At 37.8% G+C, this 22,312-nt stretch overlaps 1 protein-coding gene across 2 annotated transcripts in view; it reads right to left on the reverse strand.

Annotated features, from left to right (window-relative positions):
- The window catches only part of KDM1A (lysine demethylase 1A), a 54,825-nt gene that overhangs the window by 4,847 nt on the left and 27,666 nt on the right, over positions 1 to 22,312 (reverse strand). For both annotated transcript variants that reach the window (XM_031464315.2, XM_064493941.1), the window contains 11 exons: positions 20,845 to 20,923; positions 20,108 to 20,200; positions 18,832 to 18,938; positions 17,198 to 17,279; positions 16,399 to 16,493; positions 7,856 to 7,998; positions 7,387 to 7,477; positions 6,075 to 6,209; positions 5,246 to 5,319; positions 4,499 to 4,610; positions 1,490 to 1,622 (listed from right to left, as the gene is read on the reverse strand). In XM_031464315.2, the coding sequence (XP_031320175.2) occupies positions 1,490 to 1,622; positions 4,499 to 4,610; positions 5,246 to 5,319; positions 6,075 to 6,209; positions 7,387 to 7,477; positions 7,856 to 7,998; positions 16,399 to 16,493; positions 17,198 to 17,279; positions 18,832 to 18,938; positions 20,108 to 20,200; positions 20,845 to 20,923 (1,144 nt within the window). The remainder of the gene's footprint in view (positions 1 to 1,489; positions 1,623 to 4,498; positions 4,611 to 5,245; positions 5,320 to 6,074; positions 6,210 to 7,386; positions 7,478 to 7,855; positions 7,999 to 16,398; positions 16,494 to 17,197; positions 17,280 to 18,831; positions 18,939 to 20,107; positions 20,201 to 20,844; positions 20,924 to 22,312) is intronic.

Here is a 22,312-nt window from a genome sequence, read left to right on the forward strand (position 1 = left end):
GTGCGCAGCAGAATCAACACGTGATCTCAGTTAATTCTTACTACAAGTCTATGAAGTGAGTTCTACTCATTTTTTACAGAAGAAAAGCAAGGCAGAGATGAAGTAAGTTGTCTAAGGCCATACAGATAATAAATGCTGGGATTCAAACACAACAGTCAACTTCAGAGTCCTCGACCTTAACCACCATACTACCCCATGTTCCTGACTGATACACTGGTGATCTTCAGGACTAAAAACAGGAACTTATCATTTACCAAAGTTAAATTTAGACCAAAATTAACAGTAAAATGCCTGTCCCAACGGAACCAATACCTCTCCACTGTGGTTAGGTGCTCACTAAGGACCAAGAGAAGAATGATACCAGAAAACCGTGGTGCAGATCTAAGGGATGCAGCTTAAAACGGCAGAGCACGCTGTTCGTGAGAACACATTGTGATGCTTAGCTTGCCAGGGTGTGAATGAGCTCAAAGCTGACCACAGAAAAGGTACTGAAAATAGGTTAATGTAATTTTCCCTCATTTATGTTCAATTTTTCTTTAATAAATGCCTCTTTACATAGTTTCTGAGAAACACATGAATAGCTCAAAGTAAGTATGAGCGCTCCGTACATGCCCATTTTCTGTGGTACAAAACTAGGGAAAATCACACAAAAGTTAGTCTCACTGTCCTCCACCCGCCTGCAAACGGCTACTTAACGGCTGCAGACCTTCTCAACACCACCAGCTAAAAGTGGCCTCTGAAAGGAAAATTAAATGGAAAACTGTTTCACTGTCTGTAAAAAAAATCTGTAGTGATCTTGGCAACTCTAGAGAAGGGGCTATGGAGGCAAGATTGGTGGCCACATCTCCACCTGTCATGAGGACTCTCAGAGAGGAGGGTGACTAGCTACTGTAAGGAGTTCAAGACTATTAATTCCAAAGGTGGGTGGATGACAAGTTCTCTGAAATGTACCCTGAAAGCTGCAATAATGAGCACCAAGCTCAATGCCACAAGAATTACAGGGCAATTCCATCTCTAAAATCAACCTATCAGCAAGACTGCTCCCAAAATGAGAAACTGGCCTAAGCAGTTAGCCCACCTGGAGAGAAGCCAGAATGGATCCAAAGGCCAAGACGCAGATGGTGAAATACAACGGGTGGGTCACACTGGAGCCTAGGGGCCCAAATCCTTGTATTTAAGAATATACTTAGCTAAACTAGATCCAAACTCACTGGTTGTTATTATTAACACCAAACGAATTCATGCACAAGTTAGAGATGCTAAAAACTACCTCCATTTTCTGGTTTATGCTGTGACGGGGTTAGAGCCTCCAAGGGCCCCACAGGCTCGCCTTTCTGTAGATGCAAACTTTTACATCCAGGAGTCACAGTCTACCAGACATCCTATCAGGAGATGTACCCAATATTTTTTCTGGAAGTCAAACTCAACAGAAGATCAGTACCGTGTTCCATAGTAAGAGGTGTACCTTACCAGTGAAGCACTGACATACCTGAAGCTGTGTAGCGAACCTGCCGAACCGCTGTGTTCAGCTTAATATCCAGGCCTTCTGCTAACGCCACAGGCACACAGGAGTAGCCATTCCTCACTGTCAGGTGGCTGCCGGTAAACTCAAAGTCATCATCCTAAAGAGGACAGAAAAGTACATATTTTCACACTTTCTTAATTTAACTTATGCCATTATCCTGAGTTCTATAACAGTGAGAAAACACCAGCTTGTGGCAACAGTCAATATTCTAAGGCAGAAATTAAAGAACAAGCACTCAGCCTTCATCTAAAGCTGCCCCAGGAAACTAAAGAGAAAAGAAAAAAACACCAAAATGTCCCTAATGGCTCTCTTCGGGCAGTGAGATTAGGGCAGTTTATTCATTCCTGAGATAGACTTTTTATTGTAATAGCGCTGCATCACCAAGTCCAGATACTACACAATGAGGGGTGCAAGAGAGGGAAGGAAGCTGATTCAGTAAATTCAGATGATTAGATATCATAAAAATTTGTTTGGTTTTTGAACCCATTACAGATTTGGTAGGATGTCAAGATTCTCCACCCTAATTACATCTCCTTTTACCTAAGAGCAAAATCAGTTTTTATGTCTTAAACTTACAGGTTTTAAAGTTTAGGAAGACTTCCAAAACTAAAGCTGGTGAAACAAGATGAAGGCAACCTAGGATTATAAAATCTGGCCCAAGATAATTCATACAGCAAAGAAGTCAGGATTTGGCCTGGAAGAATTCCCAAAATGATTTTATGGCTTGGAATTTACTGAAAAATTTTCCATATAGAGAAACTTCTGAAGGCTAGCTGATATTTCTAATTTCATGAAATTCCTGGAGAAACATACCACAATTCTTAGGAATTAGGTAAAATTAGGTAAAAACATTAGGCTGGCAGAACTCTTACTACTTGGTGACTGACTCATCTGTTCTCCTCATGAGTTCACACCATCTACATTCCAAATTTAGTATGATCACAAATGAACACATTGAAACTTCAAGTGATAAATCAAGTGACTAGGATAAGACTCATTTAGTATTTATATAAAAAATCATAAAGAAACTGGAAATTCTGTAAAATTTATACCATTGACAAGTCCAATCCTTGCTATAATTCAGATTTTAAAAAATACCAGGGCATAATCTAAAGATGAAGATGTCAAAATAATTTTACTAGGAAAATGTATAATGAAAATGAAATATGTAAGTAAAATGCAATATTTATTTCTACACAATTTTAAGTCTGGCCAAAATCTCAGATTTAGAGATTAGCCCACTCAACATCTAAGAAGCCTTTTGATTTCTCATCAGGTCAAGAGTAACATCACACTGAAAATACTTAATAATTTAACAAAAGATGTGTAAGACTTATACACTGAGCACTCTAAAGTACTGCTGAGATAAAGAAATCCTAAATTAAATGGAGAGATACACCATGTTCAAGGATTAGAAGACACAATACTGTTAAGATGACAATCCTAGAAGGTATTTTTTTGTAGAAATTGATAAACTGATTTTAAAATTTTATAGAAGACCTAAAAATAGCCAAAACACTTTCAAAAAAGAACAAAGGTGGAGAACTTCTAGTACTCAAATTCAAGATGTACTATAAAGCAACAGTAATCAAGACAGTGTGACAGCGGCATATAGATAGATATTGAACAGAAGAGAGTAATGGTAAATAGACTCACACACGCTCAACTAATTTTCAATGAAGAGAAAGAGTGGTGCTAGAATAATTTATTAGATAACCATATAAAAAAACATGAACCCTACCCTCACTCCTCATTATGCACAAAAATTAACTCAAAATGGATCACAGACCTCACATACGAGTTAAGTCCATAAAAGTTCAGGAAGAAAACAGGAGGAAATCTTTGCAATCAGGTTTAGAAAAAGATTTTTCAGGATACAAAAAGCACAAAGCCTAAAAGAAAGAGTTGATAAACAGGACTTCATAAAATTAAAACCTTTTGCTCTTTGAAAGACACCATTTAGAAAATGAAATGGCAAGCTGTAGACTGGAAGAAGATATTTTCAAAACATGAATCTGACAAAAGTATTAGTGTATCCAGAATTTAAAAAACATAATGAACTCTTAAAAGAGGACACACAACTAGGTTTTTTAAAATAGGCAATAGATCTGAACAGACTTTCAACAAAGAATTGACATTGGAATGGCCTAAAGCACATGAAAAGATGCTTCACATCACCAGTCATCACAGAAATACAAATCAAAACCACAATGAAAAACTACTATACAACCACTAAAATGGTTAACAATTTAAAAACTGGCAATACCAAGTGTTGGTGAGGATGTGGAGCAACTGGAACTTACATACAGTGCTGGTGGAAATGCAATTTGGAAAACAGCTTGGAAGTTTCTTATAAAGTTAAAAATCTACTTCCCACAGACCCAACAATTTTACTCCTAGATATTTACCCAAGAGACAGACATAAATGTTCACAGTAGCTTCAGTCATTTATAGCCAAAAACTGGAAACAACCTAAATGTACCACTGAATGGATAAACATTCTATGGTATAGCCATACAATGCATATGAATATTACTAAACAATAAAAAGGAACAAACTACTGATAATGCACAACAACAATGAATCTCAAAGTGAAAAAAGTCACATACAAAAGGCTATATACTGTATGGTTCAATTTATATGTAATTCTAGAAAAAGCAAAACTATAGTGACAGAAAGCAAATCAGCAGTTGTGTAGGGCCAGGAACAGGAGGGCCGGGGACTGACTGCAAAGGGGCAAGAGAGAACTTTTCAGGATGGCAGCCATGTTCTGTATCTTAATTGTGATGGTGATTCATGACTACATCAATTTGGCAAAGCATCAAACTGCTCACTTAAAATAGGTAAGTTTTGTTATATAAAAAATAAATCTTAACAGAACTGTTTAAAAACACACATACAAACACATTAACAGTTTCTCTCAGGAGTCCTCTCAGCCCACATGCAACAAAATAAATGATAAAGGAATTTTACCTGATCCCAATGTTTAAGGGAGAGTGTAGAGAGAGGTGTGGCATTAGCAAATTCCAGATTTGCAAAATGCCAATCAAGTATCTGTCTGTCTCTTGACGAGAGATATACATCACTGCAAAAAGAGAACAGAAGAGCACAAGATTGTCAAAGGACATTACTACTATTCTCAATGGGCTGATGTGGATGATCTCAGCGGGACTACGCCTTACGTGAAGAAATTCTAAAGCTTATTTGTTTTAAATTGAAAATAAAGCATGGGCTTTTTTTTTTCCCCCAGCAAAAATGGGTAGCATCCCTGACTACAGAACAGAGTAGATGTATGTGGAAGAAGATACAACATGGAGTACACCGTCAACATGTGTTCACTGTCAAAAATCCAATGGAAATAAAGTGTAATACTTTCCTAGCCCCCAGAATTATGAGAATTTAAAGCAATACCACCTTGTACCCCACTCAAAGACAATTTTCATTAACTATATTTTCGTTCAAATATCAGAATCTTATGGAGAAAGGCTATCTTTTCAAACACAGTACGTTTAAGCATCTGGGACACTCTCACACATTAAAATATAAGAGCAGGGGATTACGGAACCTGACAAGTAGTCCTATGTACACAGGTTACTTCCATTCACTGAACAATCTATAGTCCAGTCACTGAACACAAATAAAATCCCAGGATGCTTTGTAATTTTCCTTCTAAATCTAACAGAAGGAACAGTAAAAGCTGAGTCTCCTTGTTTTCCTTACCTTGGGGGATTGGCTTCCAATTCTTGAAGCTTTTCTTCTAGTTTTCCTTGTGTTTCAGCTAATTCGTCATATTCCTGATAAAATTAAGAGAACCAGGTTGATCTTGATGGGACAGAGACCCACCCAGTTATTTATACCACAAAATGTAAGGCCTGGACCACATCCCTGTTCAGGTCAATCTACAAGTGTGCCTCAGCTTATGGCTGCATCAAGGCTCCAGGATGGTTGTTCTTGGAGACAAGTTACAATGTTAGCCTGGAATTAAAAGTGGGGAGTGTGAGAGAGGGGAGGAGAGGCAGGAGGAGGAAACAAAGAAACATACTAGTATGCTAGACAGTAAGGATGACCGAGAATAGCGACTACCACTCCTGTGCACTGACCATGACGCTAGCACGGAATGAGCATTCTGTACCCCTACAAGTGAGGCAGTACGAAACACCACGTTACAGATGAGCTAATTAAGGGGTCCAAAGTCACGTGGCTAAGAGCTACAAGTTAAGGGGTTTCAGCCAGACAGTATGACTCTTAAGACTCTGAGTCCATGTTCATTATCATTATTCTAAACTGTCAGGGCTAAACTATGACAGAGGGCCAAACTGAGATGTAGGTAAGCTGAAGGATGAGATTATGAAAACAAGGTATAAATTCTGCAGAAAAAGCAGACAAAACTAACCCACTAAGTCCCCCACAGCTCCTGTGTACCAAACCCTTTTCTTTCTACTATAGGCACCTGGGATTGGCTGGTGGCTCTCTCTTTTCCAGTTTCCCAGATCTATACTATTTCCTAGGATTCCAAGTAAATTCAATGAGGCATGCACGTATACCACACCTTGCACAGGGCAGTCAGATCCCTGTGTTTGCTTTTCACTAAGAACTCAGCAGTGATATCTCTGGGTGGCTTGACTTCAGATGCTTCTTTGTATTGCTGATGGAGTTCTTTAATTTTCTCTTTTAAATTTACCATCTAAGAGGGAAAAATACAAATTTACCATTTCAAATAGTGATATAATTCATTGCCAAAGCATGTGCTTTGGCTCCTCCCCTAAACTGCTATTATATCAAAACAGAGTTACAGTGCAAGGTCCCTGGAATTCTTTAATACCTCTTCCAAATCATGACATTTTAAAACAGGAAAAAGTCTACATGGTTCAACACAGAAGTATCACATCACTATCAGGTAACAGGATTGGCTCTGCTTTCCGAAACAAATGGGAGAGCTAGGAGTGTCCCATTAATCAAAATATATTATTAAAATTAATTTAACTACCAGGAAAAAAACCACCACCAATTTAACTTAAATTTATTGTTTTGGGAAACAAATTGTCATGATTTGTTTTTTAAATATGTAAAAGGTCAAATCATCACAAAAAGAACCTTAAGGAACCATTCCGAATGTTAGTTCAGGTTTCTGATGCTGCTACAAAGACTAGGGTAAAGGTTAAAGCTCAGGACCGAAGCCCCACACCAGCTGTTCTCTAGCCTCTCTCCTCATTGCACACGCACCACAATCCATGAAACTGGGCCAGAGATCTCTTCATCTGTCAAGATGGAGAAATGAGGCACAGCAAGAGAGTGAGGCAGAGACCGATCACAAGACGCACCCAGATTTTGTGTTATAAAGCCCCCATATTTGCAGCTGGCAGGATGAGGAGAAACAAATGGCTTCCCACTCTAGAGCTTGGGCTTTGGAAGGTGGGTAAACAAGGACCTCAACAGACATACGACTGGGGAGTGTCCCCATACTGCCACCTCAAATGAAATAATTATGGCAATGAATCATGGTCCTGGCTGCTGACATGCTGCCTTCATCAGTGGGAACCTGACCCCAGCAAAGCTGATCTTCCTCTCATCCTGGATTTCAGCAGAGGGCACTGGGCCAGCTTTGCAACAAAGGCAACCTGACACAGGAAAGACCTATTTCCCCCAGCAACAACTTGCCAATAATGTCATGCTGAAAGACTGACAGATAAAACAGTGTCTTTTGCTAGTCATTATTGCCTAAGAATAATGAGCCCCACCAGAGCAGACTTTAGCTTCCACAGATTAAAAAAATCAGAAATGTTTTTAGAATTTCTAAATTAAAGAGCCTTTTCCCCTTACTGATGCATCTTCAGTTATGAAAAAAATATATAGAATTTCACCTTATTAAGAAGTTCTTTCAGTTCCTCCTGAGTTTTCACTATCTTCTTCCAATGTTCAATCTGCTCATCTTTGACGTGCTTTTCTTGTAACCTGAAGAGACAATATGTATATCCTGGCCACACAGCCAGCCTTGCTGCATAAGACAGATGCCCATCAAAAACATTTGATGGCATCAAAGCCCACTGAAATTTCTAATTCTTTGGAACAAGAAAGTTGGCTGGTGGCAAACTATTTTCTAGGCTATGTTAAATGCAGTTAACTCGGTACCATAAAAAAGAAAATTTTACAATAGAGAGGCGGCTTAAGGATCATGTAATTATCTTAAATGGCTTTACTTTTGGATTTAACTGTTTTGCATGAAAATAAGTGAAAACCATCTCAAATAAGACTTGATGAAAAACTTAAAACATTAAACAGCAAGTCTATAAGCAGAATTCACAAAACAATAAGCAGTACCAAAGTACTTACTGAATGACAACTTCCAAGGCCTGACCAAGGGACACAGGCTTATTATTGAGGACATTGAAGTCTAGTTGATGACTAAGGTAAGATGTAGCTTCTAGCAACCGGTTAAACTCTTGCTCTACCATTTCATCTTTCTCTTTAGGAACCTGAAAATTCGAAGTATGGCAGAGTTGGTCCTTACAAGACTAAATATAACCATCCATGAAAACACAAATGCTCTACAGTTTAAAAGATCAAAACATGTATCTCAAAGGGGAAACCTTTGAGGACAATGATTCAAACTGTCTTTTCTATGGAGTGGTCAATTCTATTAAATGAGATATGAAATGTTTCAGCCCAGATATTCTCCTACTTTCACAATTTTGCCCTCAGAGCTGGGACTCCATCTCTATTAACAGCCACAGGATTCACACTGGTGCTAAGTGAAGTCATGTGGAACACAAGGTGCCCTGGAGCTGACATGCACGGAGATAAGCCAGGCTGACATGCAGACAACACTGCTGGAAAAGTCCCAGAGAACAAAGACTGTGTCAACACACCTGAGCACCTTCCAGAACAAGGGCAGGATGAAAAAAGAAGGCCAAGGTATCTGATTTCCCTCAAAGATGACAAATTTCAGGTGGGAGTAGGGAAGAGAGAAGTAAAATTCATGGCTATTAATAAGAACACAAGAGCATCTTAATTCTTTCAGAGTAGTAGGGTTTTATGGTACCATTTAAGTTCAGAATTGAATGTCCAAAGCTCTTAGACTCTGAGTGACTAAGGTACCAGGTCTGGCTCACTATTGTGGAGGAAGAGAACAGACTGCAAAGCAGATCATCAAGCTGCGAGACCACGCTCCTAACCCCTGCTGTGCCCCTGCCTAGTGATACCCCATCAGTTAGCTGACACAGTCCTCCTGCTACTGCTGAATTCAGCCCCAAAGTACACTGTATCTACACTCTTACTGCTGAACTTATGGCACTAGCGAGAAGGAAAGAGCATCTCTCTAAGGCAAGCATCTCCTGCCATAAAAAGCTGGGCATCAACTGGGAAATAGGATTCAAAATTTGGAATTTCACTTTACAATCAACCTAGAATTGGTAAAAAGAAAACAAAACATGAAAGTAAGTTCTAATGAGCACTAAGGCTGAGGAAGAGTGATCTTTTACAATTAGTGGTAAATACTGTGGACAAGATCGTCACAGTAAAACTCTACTTCTCATTTGAAACACCTTCATCTTTGCCCTTCCCAATTAAACAGATGATTTTGAAGCACTAGCCTCTGCTCCTTCACTGATGAGTCACACAACTCTATCAGATGGGTCACGGTATGGCAAAAAGAATGTGGTGAGAAGTACAATCTGCACCAAAAAGTGAAAAGGAAAAGGACTGCAATTCTTTGGAACTGAAAATATGACAAGACACTATAACTGATTCAATCAAAACAATATTTTAATGCATCAAGTTCTAAAAGATCACACATGGGAGAGATCAGGAAATCTTTACAAATTAGAGAATCCCCCTTAGCCTAAGAGATATAAATGATAATCTTCTGGCTTATGTTGAGAAATAAGGCAGTGAACTGGGCTTCGGATGCTTGGTGCCATTTATATATTAAGGTGGTACCCAGGTCTTGATGGATCAAACAAATCTGACCTATCCATTCAACTCCACGGCCAAAGAAAGGAGCTCTTGGTGACATTCTTACTTGTTCTGATTACACAGCTATCAAAGCTGATGGAAGTGACCCTCTTGTCAGGAATTTCGTTTACTTTCTCATCAGTTACTTTTCGTCACTGATGTGATGGTCATATACAGAGCAGCTCAAAGCAATGCTGAAATTTGCTTAGTGTAATTCCTGCAATGATGTTACAAAAGAGGGTTCTAAAAACTCTAAATCTGGTGCTCCTTTAAAAAGGAAACAATTATATTTTCAACAGGAAATCTACATAGTTATGAGACCTTAACTAATCACAGATGCAATGTGAATGACTACTTTTCTGGCATACAAATGGTGATATTTCTATGTGTGGCTTCTAAAACGCCTAGCAAAAGGATGCTATAGCAGCAAGAGGGACCAGATCACATGTGCCTGTACAAGACAGCAGAATGTGCCACTACACAAGTGTGCAAACGATACAGATTAAAGCTCTTCCAGTGTCAACTGGATGGCTTGCCTTAGACAAGCTTTAATCTTTGCAGCTAGGGTGACAGTCACATAGGGAAGTTCATACTGAAAAAGTACGCAGCACTCAAAGGCTCAGTAACTGGGGTCCAGGGTGTGTGGCAGAGAAATATTTAAAGGGACACTGTCAAGGTTAGCGGGACCAAATTTGACCTTTTGTTTCTTCCCTCTGTTTGCTGAGCAGCCCACTTGTTTCATTACACTTTCCCCTTTAGTCCACCCACAGCCCCCACAAAAAACCTGACTTTTTACATGCGCTTTCAATGACAAAAACTCAAACGGCACCAGCCCAACATATAGGCCCAACTTTACAACAACAAACCAGTGTGAATGTAGGATGGAGAGGATCTTTGGAAGGGAAAGATTTAAGTTTCAAGCTTTTAATGGGTTATTGTAAACAGTGAGGAAAATGATTTGAAAAATTATGAAAAAAAATACCTTGACAGTGTCCTTTTAACCAGTGCAGCAGAGAAAGAAATAAACTGTAAATAACAGCCCAATAGCCACGTCAAGTTTAGTTTTGTATGACAGCAGTAAAATCAACACACAGCAAGACAGAAGCATTCTGTTAGCTTAGAAGCTGCAACCACCGAGAAATAAGGAACAGACTGTACAGAGACTAAAATGGGAAAGTCAAGGCATAGAAATGGGCAAAAGAAAGGCAGTTGGGTGGGAGAGTCGGGGTGGTGAGGTGGTAAAGGGAGACAGTATCAGAAAGCAGAGAGGAATAAAGCAAAATTCAATAAAAGAGAAAAGGAAAAACACAGAACAGTTAACAAGAACAACAACAAAATCAAACAAACAGACAAACACCAAACCAAAAGATCACTGCCACATCTGACGGACAGCAGGATGAAACTGTATCTCCCGTACCCCACTCTAACTCAGGGCTCTAGTCAGCAGTCAGGCCCCATCCATTTTCTGCTAGGTAAGCATTTATAGGAATGTTGCCAGTGAAACCAGGGCTACCTCTGAAACCAGGATTTTTCCCCCATTAATTTCAAAATTCCACTTTGAAATTAAAGAAATATTTGGAAAACAGTAAATAAAATACTTGTCCATTAGGAAACCAGTACTGACCAGGAGAAAACCAAAATGTGTTTTTGATATATGTAAATCTTGAATCTTTTTCTAAAATTAAGCTTAGTTAGATATGTTCTAGTTGACATATTCAGACAATGAAAATAACTTAATTGACAACCCTAAGCACCCCCTTAAATACCTATTTCAGGTCATTTCTTTCCCTTTGGTGAGAACCCTCAGATTCTGTTAGTTCCACAAATAATTATGCAAGGATGTTGAAATGTTGGCAATTTCTAAACACAAGGCACAATAATTTTAGTTTTACCTGACCATTCTACTCTAGGTTCTTAAATTGCAACCTGAGAAAGGAATTCAGCAAACAATTACCAACGGTTACGCAGCATGTTTGATGCAACTGGATTTCCATACCACAACACAGTGAAAACATACAACAACAAACTAAGAAGCAGTCTTTTGGGAAAGGACCTTTGATACAGCTTTCTAGCAAAGAATCAAACAGAAAGGCTATCACTTGAAACAGATTTTGATTATTTTTCAAAACTATTTATTTCTCTACGAAAGGCTCTCGATAAATGGTTCCTTCAAGATTAAAAATTTAGTGAGTCTCACTGCTCTACATGGGTACAATCCTGATTATTTTGATCCTGTAGATTATATGGAGCACTCCTGAACATGGTCAGGGCCCGGGCAGCCTGTGTGACTGGCCATGCAGAATACATTTAGGGAGAGCCAAGCAATTTTCTGGACAGGGTCTCTGATCTTGCAAGAAGTCATCTCAAAGGAAGGACAGCTCTTCTGAGTTCTACCTCTGGTTGTATTCTATCATCACAGGTTTGTTAGGTCTTCAAATACACTGTCCATCCATCTTCCAGTCTACAGAAGTTCTCTAGCAGCAGAGCAAAATGGAGTTAAGTGCACCTAGGTTCTGGGTACTCCAAGTTCTGAGATTTAGCCAGAGAAATTCTCAGGAAGAATTACACCCTGAAAAAAGCTGTACTGGCCTGATCTGACCAACAGAGGCTACAGTCAATCTTCACCTTTCCCATCCCTATGCACTTATAGAATTATGATAAAATGAAAGATTAGTTTCTTTGGTAAAACCCAGAAGAAGAAATTTACATCTGAGGAGTTTCTAACTCAGATTACCAAACAGCTGAGGGAAATGAGATACAGCTATTAACCATAAAGGGAGACTAAGGACAGCAGGTATATCCTGAATAAAATTCAGTGTGATCTTATGAATGGAGATTGTTGTCTTCCTTCCCATCTTTTACCTCATAAAGGAATCTTTCAGGGGATGTAAATAACTAACTTTTCTAGAGCAGGGACGAAGCCGTGTGGAGAAGCACACTCTAGCAGTTTCTAGCACATAATAGAGGTGCTCAGTAAATTCTTGTTAAATGAATAAATTAATGTAGTTTGGAAAAGCAAAGTCAGTTTTGTTAACTATATCTGAGGGGAAAATAACTATTTTAGAACTTCAAAAACATTAAAGGAAGGTATGAGATTTTGACATTTATAAAAAGCAGGGATTGGCAGTCATAATTTTAAAGGATAGAGAAAGACCGCCTTAAAGATACTAAAGATGTTTCTGAAAAGGAAGATGAAAACCGAAAAGGCCAAGACACCTGTGTCAAAAGTATAATAACCTAATTAGGCATGACTCTATATGAGTGTAAATGAAAACTTGCTAAGTTATGATAGGTACTGAGTGTATCCAATTAATGGTATTTTTAAGAGGCCTGGAACCTGTTACCTTTCAAGTGTTAACTTTCTTCCTCATGACAGTTGAGCCATTCTCAAGCAGAAAGATGTTTCTCCAAGTAGTTACTGAGTCTTTGGATCTCACTTGACAATCTCTCTCTCTCACACACACACTCCCTCAAAAGGAGACAAGGCACAATGCAGAATGCTTGAGCACTGCAGGAATTTAAGATACCTTTTCATTACTCAAAAAAAGCCAAAACCAAAACCAGAATCTAAAGCCCCCGAGTTACTAGCTGGTGTACAGGAGATGCAGGAAACACTCGGTCATTTCCCCAGTCTCCCCGACCAGTCCATGTTTTCAGTCCTCTTACTCGTGACTCCCCAGATGCTCCTGAAGTATGAATTACTCTATTTCCCAACCTTCTCCATATCCATTTGAAGCTGATTACAGCATAGTTCAGAGTACAGCTCCATCATCAATCAATCTGAGGGCAGCTGCTTTATTAGCTCTGATTGTTTTTATGGGCTTGGAAGATACTTCTATTTATAAGGATATATTCTATTAGAACCAAACTGAAAAGCCCTTGTTCTAGTCCACCAAAGCCACAAAATAAGCTTCCTTTGTCAAAAACAAACATAGAAGCTCAACATTCTAGCTGCCAAAGCCAGACCAGTGAGAACACAGAGGCGAACTCTTTCAGGGATTCTTGTGACAGTGATTAAAACAAGAACAAGGTAACAAAACAAAAACCACTTGCTATGGGATTTTTTTCCTATTGCAGCAAAATGGATGGGTATGGTGCTATGTCTTTAAGATAATATTACAAGTGATAAATATAAAACTATGAGTTAACTGCTGGCCTTATTATACAGGATGACAGAATTAATTTCTATGTATCAACAACAGAACCACCGAGTCATCCTCTTCCACTGAGGCTGTCCACAGAGAATGGAGGAACACATCCAATTTCATTTAAAAGTTTACTAAAGAAAAATCAATGGCTGATTGAATGTGGTCACTCAAGGAGAGCTTTGTTGCCTCTTTAGAGTAACTATTAAAAGAAAGCTCTTTGAGAAGGAGACTCAGCTGATCCAGTCATACTGGCAGTTAGAACTACACACTCACCCTTGCCCCCGCCTTCCCCGTACTATCAGCCAGACAGAATGGAACAAGTGTGGCCATTAAAGCTGGAACACCAGGCAAGGGACCCAAGCTCTACAACTTGTTGACTATAATGACCTCAGGTAAGCACATGCCTGAGCTTTAGATTCTCCCCCTGAAAAATGGGAGAATGGAGCAACTGACTAATTATTCCTTAGATTTCTAAAGCAATGAAATACATCTGTGATTGTAAGCATAAATTAATGGGGCTCTAAGCTCTTAGTACTTGTCCTATAAGCGAAAAGCCAGTCTACTGGTCAATAGTTGTCCACTCCTACTCCGAGCTAGACTACTGGGAACAGCGAGATATAGAAACATTAACACGGTTTATGTTTGATTAACTAATTTAAGGCAAGAAGAACTCAAAGCTGCAAAGAACTTTTCCCCAAATTTCAGAATACTTAGAGAATCAGAATCCTCTTTACCACTTGGCTACTGCACCAAATAGAAACAAACCAACTTAGAAAAATTCTATAAAGATCAGAGTTCAATGACAATAAAATGCTGAAAACCATACACCAGCTTAACAACTGTTTACTACAATGCTACTCAAAGGGCTGGTCCTGGTGAGGTACGGAGCTTATGCCAGAATGTAAACTAATGCACCACTTCTTTCATAGAAAGTTTTGCTACCAGAAAAAAATAAATAAATTTTAAAAAGTCATCATCTGAGCTAACAGCATGGTTAAGGATGTGGTTTATTTACATTCTGGAACAAGCCATTTATCTCATCCCATACTAGTAACCAACAGTTAGTTCATGGATCAGCAGCTGGTTGTAGACCACACTTGAATGAATACTAGGATATTATTTAGAAACACACGTTTTTAAAAATGTATTAAAGCTTATCTAATACCTAGAAAGAAGACAATTTCTCTGGATATCTCTAACTAGAAAAAAATCCTCACTTTTCACTGTTAGAAAGACTACATGAACCTGCTCTACATTCAAGAAAGTCTAAAGAAAAAGACAGTGTCTCAAAGATCAGCAATAATCCTTGGTTTGGACTCCATTACTTCTTGAGGACTAATGTATCCACTTCAGAGACTTTGCTTCCTCAATTCAATTCTCTACATTATTGCCTATCTACCTAAAACATCTACCTGGTCATGTCACATCCCCTGCTCTCAAAAGTACTAAGTAGACGAAACAAGACTGGACAAATGGGAGCCCATTACAGTACTCTTTCTACTTTTGTGTATTTGAAAATTTCTATAATAAAAAGTTGGGAAAAGATGATTATTTGTGTAAAAGTCTCACCAGACTGTGGGGTCATACATGGTAGGGACTGTCTTATTTGTCTCTATAACCTTTACAGATCTTTCTGAGTAACAGAAGTTTACTGAATTACTGAGTTAACTTCTACTTCATCTTTTTCCTTTCTATTTTGTTTATTCTGCTGGAAGGCTTTCCCTTCCTCCCTCCCACCCCCCAAAAGAGCCCTGGGAAGAAATCTGGATCCAGAATGGTGGGGATGGGAACCAAAGTATTCCTTGAAAGTCTGTACTTCTCTGATATGAACCCCATAAAGGCTAAAGGTAGACAGGAAAAAGTGAGGCTGTCCCACAGCACTTATCCCACAAAATTCAAGAGTTGGAATCGTACCACTTTTAGTAACAGTAACTGATTTTCATATATATAGCAAGCCCTCCCTTCCTTAAAATATAAAGATGATAATGTGCTTATATCCTGAGAATTGTAGACTCCCTCACTCCTGACAGGTAAGATGGTAAAACTTCTGCTGAATACAAACTTTTGTTTTGTTTTTTTGTTTTGGGATGGGGGAACTAGGTTTATTTATTTACATGGAAGTACTGGGGATTGAACCCGGGACCTCATGTATGCTAGGCATGCACTCTACCACTGAGCTGTACCCTCCCCATGAACACAAACTTTTGAATTTCACCCACCACAAAAATTTTGACAGTCTAAGCCTGTCAGAGTTGTTAAAACACTCTCACTGTCTCATACTGAACATCACTTCCATGCTACTGCCATACTAAGTAGAGGAAGCTCCTATGCCTCTGGTCAACAAATACTTTAACCTACCTACACATTTGTATTACCATTTCGCTATTAGCCCATCAAAAACTTGACCCTACAAACATAAAACTGAAGTAATAAACAGCACACGAAGCTAAAACACACGATGGGAGGCACAATACAAAGAAATGAAGAATCAGGTGTCAATTCCACAGGTCTCCTGAAGTAGGTGGCCACAGCCAGATAAAAAGATTAACTGCCTAGCTAGCCTAGCCTTCATAAACATTTAAAGATAAATGCCTGAACAGGCATGTATAATCCCTTCTTATACAGCTCAGAGTTAAGAAACAATCAGAATAATGTTACACCATTTCTACCCTCAGTTCATATTTGTATGTGTGTATAGTTATCCACACATTTCCCCAAAATTATTTTCAACTGAACCAAAGAAACTGTGAAAAGTTCTGTTTGTCATCAACTTACAGCTTGTCCATTAGCTTCATAAAGTGGGCATTTTTGCTTGATCTTGGCCAGTTCCATATTTACTTGTTTGCTGACCACAGCCATAGGATTCCCTCCTAGAAAAAATTCAAACAATTAAATTCAACATACTTATGAAAAGAGAACAAAAACCTCAAAGCAAAAATATTTTTACTCAAATTTAAAATATCAAAGTTTAGGGTATGTGAATTATATATCAAAAAAGGGCCCACAGTAAAGTAAATATGTAAGATAAGCATAAAGAAAGCAAAAAGTTACCTATTGCCACAAATTAGTTAATGTTACAGATCCTCCTAGATTTTATGTGCATAAAATTACAGACATATACATACAAAAGGATCATAACACATGTAGTGTTTTGTAACCTCTTTTTAACTTAGCAATAAATTGTGAACATAATTTCATGTTACTATGGAGGTACACAATTTTCAGTGGTTGTACAGTTCTCATTGAATAATAATTTAATCTTCCAATCTCTGGTTTTTCTACCATTCCGCTACACCACACTGAAAATGTTATAAACACAACATGGTCCACTTGTCTACTTTCTTAGGATAACTTCCTAGAACTGGATCTGCTAGGTAAAATGCATGTACATTTTAAATTTTGCACATACTGATGTATCTTTGCAGGAAGACTATTTGTCTATTTACCTAATACTAAGAACAGTATCCTAACCAATATATTTTAAAATTGCTCCTATGACTTTAAAATACAAGATTAAACAATTTTATAACAATCTCACACCTTGTATTACAGCACAAGACTAAGAACTACTTACCAAGACCTGTTACTACCATGGCTCCAAGATCAGCTACATAGTTTCCTTTGCGAAACGTAGCAACTCGTCCACCCACACGATCCTGTTTTTCAGAAATTAAACGGCTAAAATCATCAATTCTACTTTAACCGTAAGAACCTGCCAAGGTACCATCTCAGGACTCTCTCTTAATTTTAAAAAGAAAGGTGTAGTTAAGAGTTTACATGGAGTACGATGTGGGCATAAAGAGCAAATGAAGTTTAACTATTTGAGGGAGTCGTTGGTAATGAATGGCTTTTTATAAAGGTACAGAATTAAGTGATGTGAGGTAGGAAACAATTTGACAGCTAGAGGACATATTTAATGACCGGTACCATTAGCTCTCTACCCCAGTGTCTCTAATACCACTTACTTACTGTAAAGGCTGAGCAAGAGCCACCCACACAGAAAAAATCTATTCACAAATTCCAACACTAAATGGCCATCCTTCTACCACCATGTATCAGACTCTTGCCCCAAAGTGTCAAAGTCAGCTGTGAAGGATTTGATAGATGACTTCTCTGACAAATACCTCTCCAGTGAAGCCCCATGACTGGGGCAAGTGTCTACTGAGCATGAATGTTGACAATACCTCTCATTTCTAAACAGGTCTAAGTATATCTTTGCTGATGGGGATTTTCAAGTCTGGGGAAACCTTACTAAACTGCAGTGATACTTCAGTCATAGATTACATGAGAGCACTCTGTAAACTCCAAACAAACAAATGAAAAAAAGCAAAACAAAACAAAAACCTGTACACATGGGTAGGAAAAATAATGATCCCATCATTCCGTACTGTATTCTTAGCACACAGGACAGCTAGCACATGAATTACTAATTAATGAACAAAATATTATTTTTAGTAAGACTTTATCAGGAATTATTTAATTTTGATTTCTCCAGACTCTACTTGAAAAGAGCGTTTAAAAAATTAGCAATTTGTAAATGGCAATTTAGACTGCACTGCACAAAACACTTAAAAAGCTTTTATAAAATTTTAGATTATTTAGGTTACCTGATTTTTTTTTTAATGGTGGGAGTCCAGGGAGGTCTTTAAGCCACTGGAAAGATACTTAAATCTCAAAAATTACTCATGAAAAGGATTTGAATAGTAGCATCCTAATGCAGTGTTCTTTTTTTCCACTCTGTGCCATCATCCTTGTCCTCCTTCAGTTTCCATCTCTCTCTATAAGACTAATTATAAGGAGCCAATGTCTTGGCTTTATCAGGCTATAAAAGATGGCTGCTGCCTGAGATAAAATTTCTTTCCTTTTATTATCAAACAATACAATTTATTCTCTCCCACCACTAAAAATAACTGCCTCCTATAAGGGACATGTCCAAGATCCCCAGGTTGAAAGTTAATTGCAAGAAACAATGACCTGAAAATATACCTCAAAGGGCTATATGGATTATTTATAAATTCTACATCCTCACTAAGCACTTTGCAAAGTTTTACTGTCAAAAATGCTTTATCCAACGTAGTTAATACTATCCAAAGTACTTTGAGCATTATATGAATCAGCTCCATCTGCATGATTCCTTAACTTGCAACAGATAATTTCCTTACCATAATTCCATTAGGTCAGGCCTCTAAACCCCAAATAAAGCCTCACCCTGGCTTCTAGAAGTGTGACGTCCATCCCGAAGCTCTGTAGCTGACGAGCCGCCGCTAGGCCCGACACCCCCGAGCCTATGATGATTACTTTTCCTGTCTTTTTAGCTAAAAGCAAAACATGAACAAAAATTAAAATATTTTGTTATAGGTTTAAGAGTTTTTATCTTTTTTTTAAATCAAGAAAACCTCTAGGCTCATAACATGTCATGATGTATTACAAAGTAAATAATTCAGTTATTTTCAAAGTCTGAAAAATATCTGAATACAAATTAGCAAATATCTGAAACTTCATACACTTTAATTCCTTTAATTTGATACTGAAAATTCATAAATGAAATCCTGTCTCTTAAGATTTACATTCTCAGTTGGGAGGGTGTAGCTTAGTGGTAGAATGCCTGCTTAGCATGCATCCTGGGTTCAATCTCCAGCATGTCCATTAAGAAAGGAGGTAAGAAGGAAAGAAAGAAACCTAATTACCCTCTCCCTCCCAAAAAGATTTGCTTCTCATTACCTCAGTCATGCACTTCAGTATCTGTGACCCTTGGCTAATTCATTATGAATAATCTCCCTCATAAACCTCACAATTATTCTAGGATAATTTGAGCAGTCAACCTGTTCTTAAAGCTATTTTCTTTAAGCTCTACTTCTGCAGTCTTTAGTTTCCCTTTTAAAAAGTTATTAAAGCATAAAATAAATGTATTAAAAATAAACAAACAGATGTATCAATTCTCAAAATAACTCTATCTTCTTATTCCTGGTAGACATTATCCAAACACCATGATATGGGTAAAAGCATTTAAAAAATAAAAATGCAACTTTCAGCAGTATAAAGAATTGGTCGAGAGAAAATAAGCTTCCCGCTTTCAAAACTGACTTTTTCCATTTTTAACAAATTTTAATTTTTTTAAAAATTGAAATTAAGTATCTTTTTGGTTTTTTGGGGGAGGGGGATAATCTGTCTGTCTGTCTATTTATCTATCTAAATGGAGGTACCGGGGAATGGACCCAGGACCTCATGCATGCTAAGCACACACTCTACCACTGAGCTGCACACTTCACATTCCTGAAATTCAGTATCTTTTACCAGGTATTTATCAAACCAGAAATTATAGGATGTTCACATTTATGAAGAGATTTTATTTTAAGTTTGACTAAGAAGAAGATAAACTTGGGAATATTTTGACTCTAAATATGAATTTAGAAATCAAAATAAAATGCTAAAAGCCTCCTGGAATCTAATTTAAAACCACGAAATTCACTGGCCAGGTCCTTACTTGGGAGGGGCTTTATCCTCTTATAGATGCCGAAGTTGATAAGACCATGACGCTCTAAGTAACTGTGAACTCGGTGGACAAGAACAGTATCACCTACAGAATAAATGAATTTAAAATGTTTATATTTTTAGCATTTTAAACAGAAAACTCTTTAACTCTTCTTATTTCTCCATCATGAAGCCATTCTATCCATCTTTTCCATTAGCTTCAAGTATCGCAACTCCTTTAGAAAAGTGATTCTTAGGATGATTAGTCTGTGTAGTAGTCCAAAATGCACATCACATAATTTAGAATTTTTAAGAATGACATCCCATTACAGATGAAATGAAGGACAAAACCAACCCTTTCAAAAGTAGTATTATGTTCATTTACTTTAGCAAAAACTTTGAGAGACTTTGTTGGTTGCAAGTAGGAAATGAGAATGCCAGATAGCCACCCAATTAAATGCCAACAAAGTACTCCATGGATTAAAGCTGGAACATAGGTCTGAAGAAGTTATTAGCAATCTCTTGAACTCACTCACCTGTCAACACAATTAAAAAATAAGAATTTTAAAATCTGTAGTCACAATTACAAACACACAAACATACAAAATAGTATTTCTACAAGGCTCATTTTTTGCACAGCATAAGGTGAAATAAGATGAAAACATGTATGAAAAAATTATCAAAGAACTATGAGATTCTAGAAAGCAGTATCAATTTTCACAATCCAGTCCTATTGAACACACTACTTACTGTTGTAAGGTGCTTCCAATTGTTGGAGAGTGGCCTCAAATGTCAGCTGAATCTTTGGATTATCCAACCACAACTGCAACTGTATTTAAACGATAGAAACTGTATTACATACAAATAGACATATACCATTTGATCACTTTAAAATACCTTTTAACTTTAAGGCCTCAAACATGGGTTTTCCTTTCAGTGAAACAATAAGGGTTATGCTCCTGACCAAGAAACTATGAAATACAAAACCATGTCAAATGAGTGAACTACTGAAGAAGCTGGGAGATATTCAGCCTGAAAAAGAAAAATATCTAGTAATTTGTCAAGATCATACAGCTGGTGAGCAGCAAGTATTTAAACTTGGATTAGATGACTCCAGAGATACTGAGTAGACAAAATACACAAAATGAAATGATCAATTGGACATGCATGGAGTGGGGATAGAGGTAGAGGTACAAAGGATAACACCTCAATTTTTGGCTTTCACAACTGAATGAGCTGGTATGCCATTCATTGAATGAGGGACACTGAAAAAAGAGATAATAAGTTTAGTTTCAAGACAAGAGGAGGTAAGAGAGGAGGTAAGACAAGAGAGGCATCTAGATATACTGGGGTTCAGAGGAAAGTTAAGGTTTGGAGCTGCTTGCTTATGGGTGATAACTGAAGCCAACTGTGTAGAAGAGGGTTCCTAGCGGGAAATAACAGGGGAGAGAGGAGAGAAGGAACTCCAACCAGGTCACACAGTGGCCTGCTGTTAAGGATAAGCCTACAAAGCATTCAGAGAAGACATCAGGGAGGCAGGAGAAAAACTAGAATACCGTGTTAAGCTAAGGGAGCTGTGTACTTAAGAAAGGAGGAGTCAATTCTTTTGAATACTGCTGAAAAAGCAGTGAGGTGAGGCATGAAAAACATGGTATGATCAGTGGGTTCTAACAATGAATTCTTTTCAAACTGAATATCTGCAAAACGCAAGACCAACTGAATACCATATTTAAGTCTCAGCCAAAAATAAAGACTGCTCTATAAACAAGTTTCAATGAAGGAGTTAATGTGTAAATAAAACCAATTACAAAGAGATGACTAAATCCATATGTACCCTCTACTTTTCTCAAAGGAAAATGGAATTCCTAAAGCACCCAGCAGGCCCAAGCTCATAAACCCTCATTACAAGCCTTCTTCCTCCTTCCATCTTATAATTAAAGCTCAGGTCATAAGTTCTAGCTGAATAATCCTAAAATCGTGGTTTTAAAATCTGAAAGCAAAAGATGCAGTTTAAGATGAGAGAACTGACACAATTCTTACAGTAGAGAATGACTTAAGTACTGTTTATAGCCAGAGACCACAACTCTAAACTCAGCTAATCCTTCCCCCAGTTTGGACTTCTGGTCACACAGAATGGATCAGAGAAAATAGAGATCACTATAAATCCACCACTCAGATTCAAGTAAAAAGTGAAAACTTCCCTCAGATGAAACAAACA

The sequence above is a fragment of the Camelus dromedarius genome, chromosome 14, assembly GCF_036321535.1.
Source record: "Camelus dromedarius isolate mCamDro1 chromosome 14, mCamDro1.pat, whole genome shotgun sequence".
Taxonomy (NCBI): Eukaryota; Metazoa; Chordata; class Mammalia; order Artiodactyla; family Camelidae; genus Camelus; species Camelus dromedarius.